The 12,569-nt window shown below is 35.1% G+C and overlaps 1 protein-coding gene across 10 annotated transcripts in view; it reads left to right on the top strand.

The window, feature by feature from the left end:
* The window catches only part of STAM (signal transducing adaptor molecule), a 37,312-nt gene extending 27,395 nt beyond the window's left edge, over positions 1-9,917 (top strand). For all 10 annotated transcript variants that reach the window (XM_074865308.1, XM_074865383.1, XM_074865363.1 and 7 more), the window contains 4 exons: positions 895-949; positions 1,284-1,437; positions 3,490-3,665; positions 4,732-9,917. In XM_074865308.1, the coding sequence (XP_074721409.1) occupies positions 895-949; positions 1,284-1,437; positions 3,490-3,665; positions 4,732-4,981 (635 nt within the window). In that variant the 3' untranslated portion in view covers positions 4,982-9,917. The remainder of the gene's footprint in view (positions 1-894; positions 950-1,283; positions 1,438-3,489; positions 3,666-4,731) is intronic.
* Positions 9,918-12,569: the final 2,652 nt, after the last annotated feature.

Below are 12,569 nucleotides of genomic sequence, written 5' to 3' on the forward strand. Positions count from 1 at the left end.
CATTGATGCCTGAATCTTTTTTTTCTCAACTCTCAATTTGAATGTTGAGTGGCTCTTGGGATTAAACAAACCTCTTAATTAGTAAATAGTTCATTTCTTGGAAAAGTGGGCACATTTTGCATTCTGGAGTTGGGTTAGACTGTAGTATCCCCTTTCAGCTTCCTTGTCTGTTTATTTTATATTTTGACGAACTCCGTCTTTCTGTTAGTTAACTGAGGTTTGCTTGACAGTTACATGAACCCCATGTCCTTGTGCTGAAAGTTGGCAAGGGGTGCATTTTTGTTTATTTTAACGCACCTTCAAGTTTTTGTGTTGGTTTTTGCACATGTTAATGGTTTGAAAAAGCCCTCTTCCCTCAGTTAGGATTCTAGTGAGATAGCAATGTGCTATGAGGGTCTTTGACATGCAGATGATTTGAATCATTGCAACCTGTTTTCCCCTTCATTGTTTTCATAGATAGTCTTGCTAGTTGAGCACATGATCTAGGTTGCAGTGACAAATTTTCCTTCTTGAAGAAGAGATCACCTTTCAACTCTTTTTTTATGTAAAATAGTTTCAGCTTTACACTCCCTGGATATTAAATATGTTTTGTTACACTATATATTTTTTTTTTAAAGGTACTTTTTAAACTGTACCACTACGGAAAACTTCAGCTGGATCTCATTCTTAAATTCATGCCATTAGTTAAGTTATCATTTCATTTAACTGCTGAGACTGCCATCATTACTTCTGTTACTATAACTTTTTTGGAATACGAATTATAGTAATGGATTAAAAAAAAAAAAATGGACCAGCATCTACACATTTCTGTCTGATAATTTTAAAGCTGCTTTCTGACTTTGCAGTATGGAAATCTTTATTACTCTGCTATATGTTAATGTCTTTCTATTCTAGCAATGTGTCACCAGATGGGACCTCTCATAGATGAAAAGTTGGAAGATATAGACAGGTAAAGTCATGTGTTTTGATTCAAATAAAGATTCATTCTTAGAAATACCCATGTTGTTATTTAATGATACCTTAATCATTTCTGTGAATACTGGCAAAGAAAATAGGTGTATTTATTAGTAGCTTCTCATCTGGGAGGAGTTATGAAAGGTTTTTGCCCTAGTCACATAGTATTTTATAGTATTGTACTGTTTGACATTCTGGCACTTGACAGGCATCGCTTCATAGGCAGTAAGAATATTTTGCTTATCACAGCTCATGAAAGTTCCCTGTATTGTCTGTTCTGTACCAAAGTAATCTAAATTGTAGAATAAACTGTAAAATATATTTTCTAGGAAACATTCAGAACTTTCAGAGCTCAACGTTAAAGCAATGGAGGCTCTTTCTTTGTATAACAAATTGATGAATGAAGACCCAATGTATTCCATGTATGCAAAACTACAAAACCAACAGTATTATATGCAGTCATCTGGTGTTTCTGGCTCTCAGGTATGTATGTAACCTTTAATAGCCATGGATGTTATCAAGTACATACTGACCTATGGTTGATTTCTTATAAATTATTAGTGATAAGCAGTTTTTCACGAGCTAACTTTTTACAAGTTACTTACATTTACTTACTCAAATATTATTTTTTATGGTTTACTTCTCTACATTACTAAAATAAATATATATGATATATGAAGTGTGGTGGAGTGTGTTGATTGCAAGTAATAATTTATTTCCTTCTGTTCCCACCCCCATGGCCCTGAGTTGGAAACCTTTTTTTATGATCTTTGTTACCATAATGCTAGGTTAAAATCGTCTTGCTCCCTCAGAGATAGTCTCAAATGAAAGAGCAGTGTTTTCTCGCAACAGAGTATGTAAAAAAAAAAAAAAAAAATTCTTTGTTTTCAGCTGCAAGCTGCAAGGGTGTTCTCCTTTTGTAGGTTCTAACACTTTTAGTTCTTTTCTGTTCAGTTCCTTTCAATCAAGGAAGAAGCCCATCCTGTGCTTTGAGTTGCACATAAAATTAAAAATTAAAGCTGCCAGGGCTTTGCATTGTGGGTCAAAGAAAGTAAAGAACCAAAGGACTACAATTCCTGTTTGAGGCTATACCTTCCCCACTCTAAAATCAATCTCATCTTTTAGCTTCCTTTTTTTGAAATACCAGTAGAGATCATTTAGCATTTAAATTACTGAAGTTAAAAATTATAATTCTTTCATGGGAGTGTTTCCATGTAATTGACTGTTATCTCTGAGTAGGTCTTTTGGGTTATTCATATAGCATGGTATTTTTAAAAGGTCTTTTAAACATTTAAATGCTTATTTCCATAGTCTAATGCACACTTGCTGTATTCTTTTCCTGTTCATAGGAATATGTACCATTTTAAATTGCTTTTTCAATAATTTACTTGCTTTTTGAATAAAAAAAATTTCAAACCAGCTTATTAATACCTGTGCAGTATTATATAAACATTGAAGCAGATTTAGTTCTTTTTAACTTCCTACAAATATGTACTTTCTTTCAGTGTTTTTTAAAGAGGATGTATGTTTTTGCAGTGTCATTAAGCGGAGCATTGTCTTCTGTTCATATGTGATAAACAATCATGTCATGACCATATCAAATGATTCCAAAGTTTTATAAATGGGCACATTTCTGGGAATTCTTAAGGGAAAAACTGGATTTTGAGGTGAAGATGAGCCAGTATAAAGTTCTGAAAAGTTAGGAGTTCTTGTCCCTTTCCTGCCTTCTAAAATTCTTTTGCAATATTGATAAGCCTTGTATGAATATGTCATCTGAGATTCATGGATCTTAAGATAAAGTGCTGTATATCGTAAACTTACATGAACTCAGTTGTGCATAAGACCTGATATTTTCTTCTAGTAATTTGTGTTAAGCCAAATAATTCATGATTGAACAAAAGCATAGAGTTTAGAAATTTAGTCTCCATTTAGAATACAGTTGACACATCTACTAGCAAGCTTTTCCTCTAGTTAGTTGCAAAACATTACCTTGTTTTCAATTGAAATTTTCTTGAGACCTCTTTTTCCCTTCTGACCCACTCAAACAACTTTACAATGGCAGTCTCAACAGGTAAATGAAATGATAGCTTAACTAATGGCACGAAAATAGTACAGTATTGGCTTTCCATTGTAATGATTCTACTTAGTGAAAGTCATCTGGGCATCAAAAAGTATTCTGCTTTGGACTGCTATTTGTTACATGATTTGAATCCTTCGGTATTGTCATTCAAAAGTAGAATCTCTTAATTAACATGAGTGATAGTCATTACAATAGAATTTGGAATACAAGTCTTCTAGTAAACTATTTCAACTTTTTGGTACTGGAGCCTGAGGTTAGAAATGTAAATAGTGTTCTTTGAAAATTTGGTAATTTTTTCTTATGGCAACACTTAATAGAAGACAATCAGTTGCTTTCTATTAAAACATCTGTAATGAAAGGTTTGAGACGCTGTCTTTAAATTCTCTAGTCAGATATACCAAAATACCAAATTTTCTTGTGCTTTATTTTTAATATTTCTTTATTTAACTTCCTAGGTTTATCCGGGGCAACCTCAAAGTAATGCATATTTGGTGACAGGGAGTGCACAGATGGGCCATATTCAAGGCTATAATCTTCCCCCTGAACAGCTCTCTTCTCTCAGCCAAGGCACAGTTACTCCATCTGCCAGCTCAGTGCTGCCTGGTCAGCCTGCACAGACGTCTTACTCAAAGTAATTTTAAATATTTTCCTATTCAAGTTTAAATAAATTTAAACATAAAGGACTACAGATGATATTTAAAGGATATTTTTCTTGCAGAAGTATAATTTTAAACACAACTAAAAGATACTTCAGTGCAATTATTTCCAATGTGCTTTTAATTGGTGTCATGTATTTGGTAAAAATTTCTGATAAACTTCAAACTTTTCTGTTGTTCTTATAATTTTCTCTAGTTTATTTCTTTATATAAAAGAAAAATTAGAGAAAATGATGTAGACATGACTTCCCCCCCTCCCCAAGATAACTTTTAATATACATTTAATGATGAAGATCATTTGCTGCTCTGGCTGGCTTTGCATAATTTCTGAGATAGTGTATATTGTATTGTTCTTTTTTCAAATATCTTACTGTGGAAGCATGGGGAGAATTCTGCTCATTTTGGGAAAGAAGTGAATGGGCTATGAATACTTACTAAAGCTTATACAGCTTCCCTACATAAAGGAGCTACAAGTGGCTTTCTATTTTGGGTAGGTGCCCATAGATGCGAAGCTTTGGCTAAGCTACCTATAGTGTGAAAAAGTTTTGAATTGACCTCAGGAAAAGATTAGGAGGGTTTTGTTTTGTTTTTTCCTCTCTGTGTATATAGAGTTGGGAGAGACATCCATCTTGAGTTGTTCAAGTATTTGTTAGTGTCTGTCCCCAAAGTTTCGGGATGGTAAGACATATTGATGAAGCAAGTTTCTGCATACTGCACCTGACCTGTTTTGCTATTTAAAATGGTTGGGTTTTGTTTTTTTTCATGAGCAGAATGGAAGATAGATGGGCTTCCATGTTGCACGTTAAAATATAAGAAAGTATAGATTCACAGTCTAGTTTTAAATCCATGGAAGGTGTGCTAGGTGTGTTTAAATCTGAGGAGCGTGTTTGAGTTTTAATTAGAATATTCGTTTGCTACAGTTTTAAACAGTCCAGAGTTAGGAGACTTTTGTGTGTATATAATGAACAGCTGAAGGGGCAATAAATTGCTGCTGTTCTGTTGGTAATTTGTTTGTTAACTCAACTTTTATTTTTTTTTCAGTGCAATGGTTGGCTCTGTTGCTGGAAATACTTACTCTAACCAGGCTTCAGTGTATAGTCCACCACCTGCTACTGTTGATGTTGCTTCTTATCAAAATGCTGGAACTAATGTGTCCCAGGTGCCAAACTATAATTTAACATCTACACCTCTGCCACAGACAGCAGGCAGTCAACAAGCACCACCACAACAACCACAGCCTCCGCCACCTCAACAGCCACAACATAGTTACTCACAGAAGGCTCTGCTATAGGACCCAGGACTTCTGATTCCTAATCTTCTTTAACCTCTGCTAAAGGCAGTTGGCAATTCTATGAGTTTCTTCCTTTAATCTCTTAAACTTTGTTTATCCTCAGCTTAATAAGAATCTATCTTGGTGAACAAGTTCAATTTGCACTGACTTTTTAGGATTTTTTTTTTTTAATTTTGCAGAGGAACAGATATATTTAGGACATTTGATTCCTTTTAAAATGCCTAAAAATTGGTACAAGATTATTTATGTCTGGTAAAATTGGCTAGTCTGTGAAAACTCAACACTTGCAAACTGTTGTGGCATATATGTTATGTACATAGAGTGTGTGATTGCAGTAGTGGCCATTTCGTATAGCTATGGTGATCATGTGAATATATTTAACACAATGTTTAAAAATAATTTACTACTTTATTTTAATCATGAACTGACAACCATATTTCATAGTTTTGTCTAGTTTTATGACAGATATGGTGTCTTTTTCCAATGCAGGAAAAGCAGTAATTCTGCGTATCATGGTTACACTTACAAGCTAAGTTCTATATATGAATTTACAAACTTATCTGAGTCTAGGTTTCATTACTTCTTGAACTGAACACAAGTGTATCATGACTATTAGATGGCTTATCTACCAAAGTAAACTAGTTAACTAGTAAGTGATTTGGGGGGATAACAGCAAATTATGATTCTGCTTCAGATATAATTAATAACTTAAACCTACTATTTAGAGGCTGCTAAACATATCATGGGACCATGCAACAGATCAGGATCTTGCATTTTATCATGAAAAGCATGTAATTTATTTTTTCCAAGTTGTTTTTTACAATGAGAACCAGAACTGTATTCTATGTGTGTTGGTAGAGATTACACCAAAGACAGAGGAATTGAGTTGGAAGAGGAACTATGGATTTTTAAACTGGAACACACAACATGAATAACACTACTTTATTCAAGTCTTCTTAATTAGAATATGGAGAATTATGGACATTTAAATCACTTTGCTGAACGAACCTTCAGGGCTTTGTTTTATCTCTTGTGGCCTTGCTTAGCAATTTGTTCTGTTTACTGTTCTTACACTTCTGCCTTAAACATCTGTTTCAATTTCCAGTTGTACCATTTGAGTTTATTAGCCCTTCCATAGTATGAATAGTTTATGAGGTGTCTTATTTTCATTCACTTCCAGGTTACTTTGAATTCTCTTCTGCAGCAACATGCATTAGCCTTTTCTTAAACCCTTGCATTTCTCAATAACTTAGCCAGGTGGCTCTTTAAGGCATTGATATTTTCTTTCTGTAGTTGAAGTGCTGTAAAAGGAACATGGTAATGGAAGGCAGCATTTTAGATATGTTTGATCAGAGTTTCTTGTACAAAGACTGTTGTTACTTTGCATTTGTATTCAATCTGTTAATGCATCCTGGTTTTCTCTTATCTTTTGCAGTGACTCTAATTCCCCTTAAAGCAATAGTAGATGGCTTCAACATCAGAGCTGTGTTTTCAGTCTCGTTAGTGTGTATGTCAGAAATTGTTTGCTTTTGTGTACGATATTTTAGTGTGATGCTTCTGGAATTAAATGTTGCAGTTGTACATTATACTGTAAGCTGACCTTAGTTATCCCATACACTCCTGCATCTGTCCATAGTTACTTAACATGCCTTTGTTTCACTATTTTAATAGACACTGATATTTTGCCCGTTAATGCTTTCAGATGACTACTTTGCATAACTTCGAACTGGGGTGGTTACAAACATGTGCCCATAGCTGATATGTTCCAGTTGTGGATGTTCTAGCCAGATGGCTGTTTTGATACTAGTATTTTCATGGTTTTTTTTCTCTAGAATTCTTAAGCACCCTCACAAACTGTCATTACTTCAGTACTTGGTGTCATCACAAAAGTCTGTGCAATTTGAAAGGAAGTACTAAAAAACCCAATAAATCCAAGATACTGTGTCATAGATCATTTTTAATAGATTGAAGGGGTAATTTTCTTTAGAAAGGGCATGTAGTATCATTTAGATAGTGGTCTCTGTATGCTTTAGGTACCTTATTCTAAAATCAGAGAAACTGTGTATAGAAGTGTATAATTTCAGCACAAAAGTGAAAATAACTTTTTAATCCATAGTTTTTAGGCCCTGATTCTAGGAGAAGCTTGAAGCATCAAAATAGTCCAGCTGACATTGACTATTTGTATTCTTAGGTTTTCACATGTTGTATCACATGTTCCCTAATAAGGGCCTATGGAACCTCTGTACAGAAATGACTCAGCGAAAATAATTTTTGCTACTAATTTGTCTTTGTTTATAGAATTTTTGAAGTCTTCTTTCCTTAACACACAGAAATTCTTGCTCCTGGCTTCTCCTTTGAACGCTGAAAACTTACATGTATCTTAAGTTTTTCTGCTTTCCAACTTACGTATTTTGGGCATTTATCCATTTTCAAGACAATTAAAATCACCTTTCATTTGTGTTCATCATGACCAAAAAACACTTTCTCAAATGCAATGCCACTATAAATTGAATATAACGAAAGTTGAGAAAAAAAGATGGACACTTTTTTTCTTCTTGCGTTTATTAGAGTCACTGCTCTAAGGTATCTCCTGTAACAAATTGTGAATTTTAGTTGACTTAGAATAATTTTTTATTGTCCACAATTGGTGCAGTAGATCACTAGTTTTTTAGGTTTAGAGTCTTAGCATTTTTGCTGCATCCTACATTTTCCATTTCAGATGCAATTTTCAGATTAAATTTGGAGCTGTATTGCTTTGTGTTGATTTATCTCATTTATCAGGAAAGATTATTTCATCTTTTTGTTTGGTGGTTGCATCCCATATGCTAGATATTCTAAAGTGATGCCTCTTCCTACCTTGCTAGATGCTGTCATTGCACTAATTCCTTCACTCATCCTCTCGTATCCTCTCTAAGTGATAATTTTGCAATTATATTTCAATTCACCTCCTCTCTGCTGGTTTGGTATCGTGAACTTGGAGATGCCACTCCTGGTGCTTCTCTGCTGTTATTTATTCTGATAGTCCTCCTTTATGCATTGTTTTGACCAAGTTCACATATGTTCTGTCTTACTATAGTATTGAACACTGAAATATGGGTGAGAGGGGGAAAGTACATGTACAGCTACTGTATCGAAAAGCTTTTTAGCAAATAAATAAAGTGTCAGAAAGTTAATCTATTTGAAAGTTAAGAATCCCTGGAAATGATATGTTGTTCACGTTCCAATAGAAGATCTAATTTTTGAATGTCTTGTTTCTTTACATGTAAATTGTCAGTGAAATGCTAAAATGTTTTCATAATATTTTGTATAACCATTTGTTATTTAACCCTTTCATTAAGGAATACAAAAATGTAAATTAACTTCAGAAGGAGTATTTTAGTGGCTTGGTTGTCATGAACTGGAGCAAACTCTGGAAAGTGCCTTCTGTGCATTTTGCTTCTATAAACAAAGCTTGCTTACCCTTGTGTATCATCTCAGTTTATGTGGGCATAAGAAAGATGTCAAGATTTACTGTAAAGCATCCCGGGAAAAATACTGAGGCAGTGTGTTAAAATTTGCTACACTGACGTCATGGCGGCGTGTTCGAGAGTGCGCAGTTGCAGGAACAGTGGCAACATTTACCCACCTCTGTTTAGTAACTGGTACCCATGTAGATGTGTATTTAATGTCACTGGCCAAAGTACATATGGACAGCAGTAAAACCACAGTAAAAAGGAACAAAAGATAAGAATTAACTGCTTGCTTCTCAACAGGTGTGGAGCAGCATATTGCCCTCATGGTACAGTTACTGCTCATGAATTGTGAGGTGGGGGGAACTGAAAGGAATTTGAGTAACCAGAGCTTCTGAGAATTCTGCCAGACTGCAAATGCTTAGATGTAACAAAGGAGTTAAATTTGCTTGTAATAGCATGTACGTATTTTGCTGATCAAATCTAGGCTGCTATTATAGTTCTCTGATTTCATCTAGATGGCAGGAACATCAGATTTACGCTGGAGAACTGCTTAATACCTCATTCTCCAATTCTTTTAGTATTTTCGCTAATATCACCTTATTTTTCACTCACGTTTCAAAGATATCTGTGCAGTCTTTACATATAAAAGTCTTACCTTATTCCTTGTCTGCTGGGTTTCACAGACAGAATGAAAAGGAACATCTCTCAGCTACAGTGGCGCTTTGAATTACATAACTGCAGCTCCCTTTGGAGAAGATGCATGTATCTGTTTTGAAAAACAAGGGAGCATCATTTTTCCAGTTAAAAACCAGGATGATTTTTTTTTTTAAAGAAATAGGTAAAGTAAAAGTTACAAAAACCTCCATTGCTAACAGCAGGCAGAATCATTTTTTACTCTGTTATTCAATCTTAGTAAAGCTGACCAACTCCACACTACAGCTAGTCCTTTTTCAGCTGCAACGAAGAATATTAACCTTCATGTGTGTACTATCCAACACCATAGTAAAACATGGGAAGGCCTTGACGTTTGAACTTTTTTCTTCAATATGTAAAAAAACACTATGTACATTTTTTGAAGCCTTGTTTCTTAAATTAGGCTGTGTTTAAAAACATTCCATTTGCTATTATGTAAAACTGCAGATCTAAAGTTCACTTTTCATGCTGCTACCTTGGCAAGAAGGTGGCAGGAATTCTTGTTCTTCTATCCTGCATGTGCTTCTGGAAATCCAAATAATTTTTGTCTTTGTCATGAAAAAGAAAAGAAGCCTGCTGCAGTCTGCTTTGGTTTTAATAAAGTGTACGCAGTAGCAAAGTGCATTTTTGGTTTTGTTTGTTTTGATGCTCCCTTTGATGTTGGCATATGTATATATTTAGATATACTTCACTGTTGTACAAGAATTGTTTTAGTAAATAACTCTATTTGTAAAAACTGTTAATTGTTTTTGGTATGAATGCAAAGTATTAAAGTTGGAGTATTTAGTTCATTATGTTGCAAAGTCAATTTATAAATTTCATGGAAGAATAATCAGAAAAGGACTTCCTTTGCTGGAAGGACTTGAAGATGCAATAGTCAAAGTCTGTTAGTACTTAGCTCAAATTTTCTGATTTCAGGTGGGGTGGAGGTGGGTTTTTGGTTGTTCTGGGGATTTTTTTTTTTTTTTTTTGTATGATGCTTACACATAGGTTATATCATTTTTACTTTAAAAGTTTTTAATCTGTCCTTAACTTCCTTCAGCTAAAATCCAAGTAATACATCAAGTATGCTGCATGTCCTCTTTTGATAAGAAATACAACATGAATATTTTAAAGAGGTGGTAAAGAACAAATGAGAACAACTGTATCTGTACAGTCTAATGTATACATTTGCTTACAGATCAATAAGCAAATACTACTGGCAGCTTGACAGTTAATTTACACAGTTATTTGACAGTTAATTTAATTTCTGACAGTAACACAAAGTAGTGTAAAACTTGGTTGGTTGATCTGTGAAATGTGTTGAAGATCAGGCCAAAGCCTGGTATGTGAATCTACACTGCTGCTTAAAATACTGTCACAATTGAAACTTGATAGCCTTGACAGATGTATGCTGTGTTCTTAAAACAATGTTAAACTTCAGAGGTTTCTTGCTTAAACCAATGAAAGCATCTGAGATCATGATGGGACTTTGGGAGCAGTGGGCAGCAGATTATCAGTTTGGCCTCTGGGGTCTTGGGGTCTCTTCCTAAAAATGAGCTAAATACCTTAGAATAAGTGATTGTGTGGTCTGTGAGTTAATTCAGTATCATAATTTCTGTGTTTCAAGAGCATATCGGTTCGGCTGACAGAATTAAAAGACCTACAGATTGTGTGGAAATGAAACATGTAATATCTGATTTGGAACAGGGAGGGGGAATTAATACTGAGTTTGCTTTACTGCCCCTCTCTTTTGGATAGAAAACATGTTTCTGTTGAGATGCCTAGGATGAAAATATAGTTTGAGAGTTTGTCCATAGTATGTAAAGCTTTTTGTAATATCTGCTGCCATGAATCTGGGCAACAGGTAAAATAAGTATCAGTCTGTGTTTATGGGATCAGACCAACTATCTTTACTTAAACTTTTGATAAACTGGTTCGTATGTAATTTCTCTTTATAGCAGTCACTTTGTATTGTGTTATGAAGCTGGGGACCTTAATGTATTGTCTTAACTACTGTAGCTGTTTTTCAAAATCTTGTGCTACTCTGTTGCAGGATAAAGACTTTTCTCTCACAATATTTGTAAATTTAAATTATCTGGATTATTTTAAGTCAAGGCTGTTTTGTTTGATACTGACCATGATCTGTGTTTTAAGCAAGAAAAGAGAAATAAGCCATTGTGAGAGAACCTGTGGAGAAACTTCCACTGATTAAGGCTGATTTGAACTTTTTAAAATTCACATCAGTGTTGGGAGTGTACATGGGCAACATGCAATAATGCAGAAAATCATAGGGGGGAAAAATGGCGAATATGTATTTCCAGTTGTAGATTTAGAGCCTCTTTAGAGTACAATCTCTTGAGTTAATACAAAATACAAGAAATGTAGAGATTGTGGCACCTCATGTTTTGCTTTGATGTTGCTTAACCCTGTTAAGCATGAATTTTGAGTCCTTATGCATGTGCCTTTGATTTCTACAGTCAGTGCAGGTTGGTGTTTATGCCCCATGTTCCTGAGATAAGTGACATCCACTACCTTAGCAGCTGTACTTTGGATCCTCCTCATAGAGGGTCCTACTGAATCCAGCAGGAACGTGTTGTGTGGTTGGTAAAGCGTGTCACCAGTCTGACACTGTTCACTAGTGGAAACTCATTTGACTGGTCAGTGTCTCTATTGACCACTTTCTGGCTATAGGAAGCACACGTATCCAGAAATGGAACCCTTCAATATATCCATGCCTGGGCCACTTGATTTTACACGGTATAATTTATAGCAGTTTTCTCAGCTTGATTTACTAATAAGCAAACAGATCTGCCCTGACTGCTACTGAAATCACACTGGAATCTATTTCTAGCCAGTTGTGATGGCTCGCCCCTGTTGACTCATGCATCCTCAGGTATTGATGGATTATGCAGACGTGTTTACTTTTGCAAACTATGTGTCAGACTGTCCCAGTTTACTGTGCTTCACAAAGGAGTGGGAACATTTAGATCCCTTGATTTTAATGTCTTTTAGACTTGTGAAAATGTCCCCAAATTAGTCTTTTTCTTTGTTCCCCTGGTGACACTCTTGTAGCTGATGCTGGAGAATTGTGGCAGAGTTCATCTAGGCAAACACTGCAGCAAAATACACGTGGCCTGAGGAATATAGGTAATATGATGATTTACATAAAAATATGGTGTTTTACATAAGAACAAATGGAAGTCTCAGCTCAGCCGAGGACAGAGAAGTCATGGTTCTCTGGAACTGTATAAGAACACAGGGTCAGTACCAACCATCTCACTGAAATGTGCTATTGAAAAATGGGTGTTTTTCAGAGAAACCATAGGTGTTGTCTAAGAGACTCTTGTTAGGGGTGTGTTTGTTCAGAGGGCTCTTTTTGCTCCTGGTATGGTGAGGAAAAACAAATAGTGAAGAATTTTTTCCTTTAACGGAGTCCATGATCTCAATTCATAATTTCTTGC

This window comes from Strix uralensis, chromosome 1 (assembly GCF_047716275.1).
Source record: "Strix uralensis isolate ZFMK-TIS-50842 chromosome 1, bStrUra1, whole genome shotgun sequence".
Classification (NCBI taxonomy): domain Eukaryota; kingdom Metazoa; phylum Chordata; class Aves; order Strigiformes; family Strigidae; genus Strix; species Strix uralensis.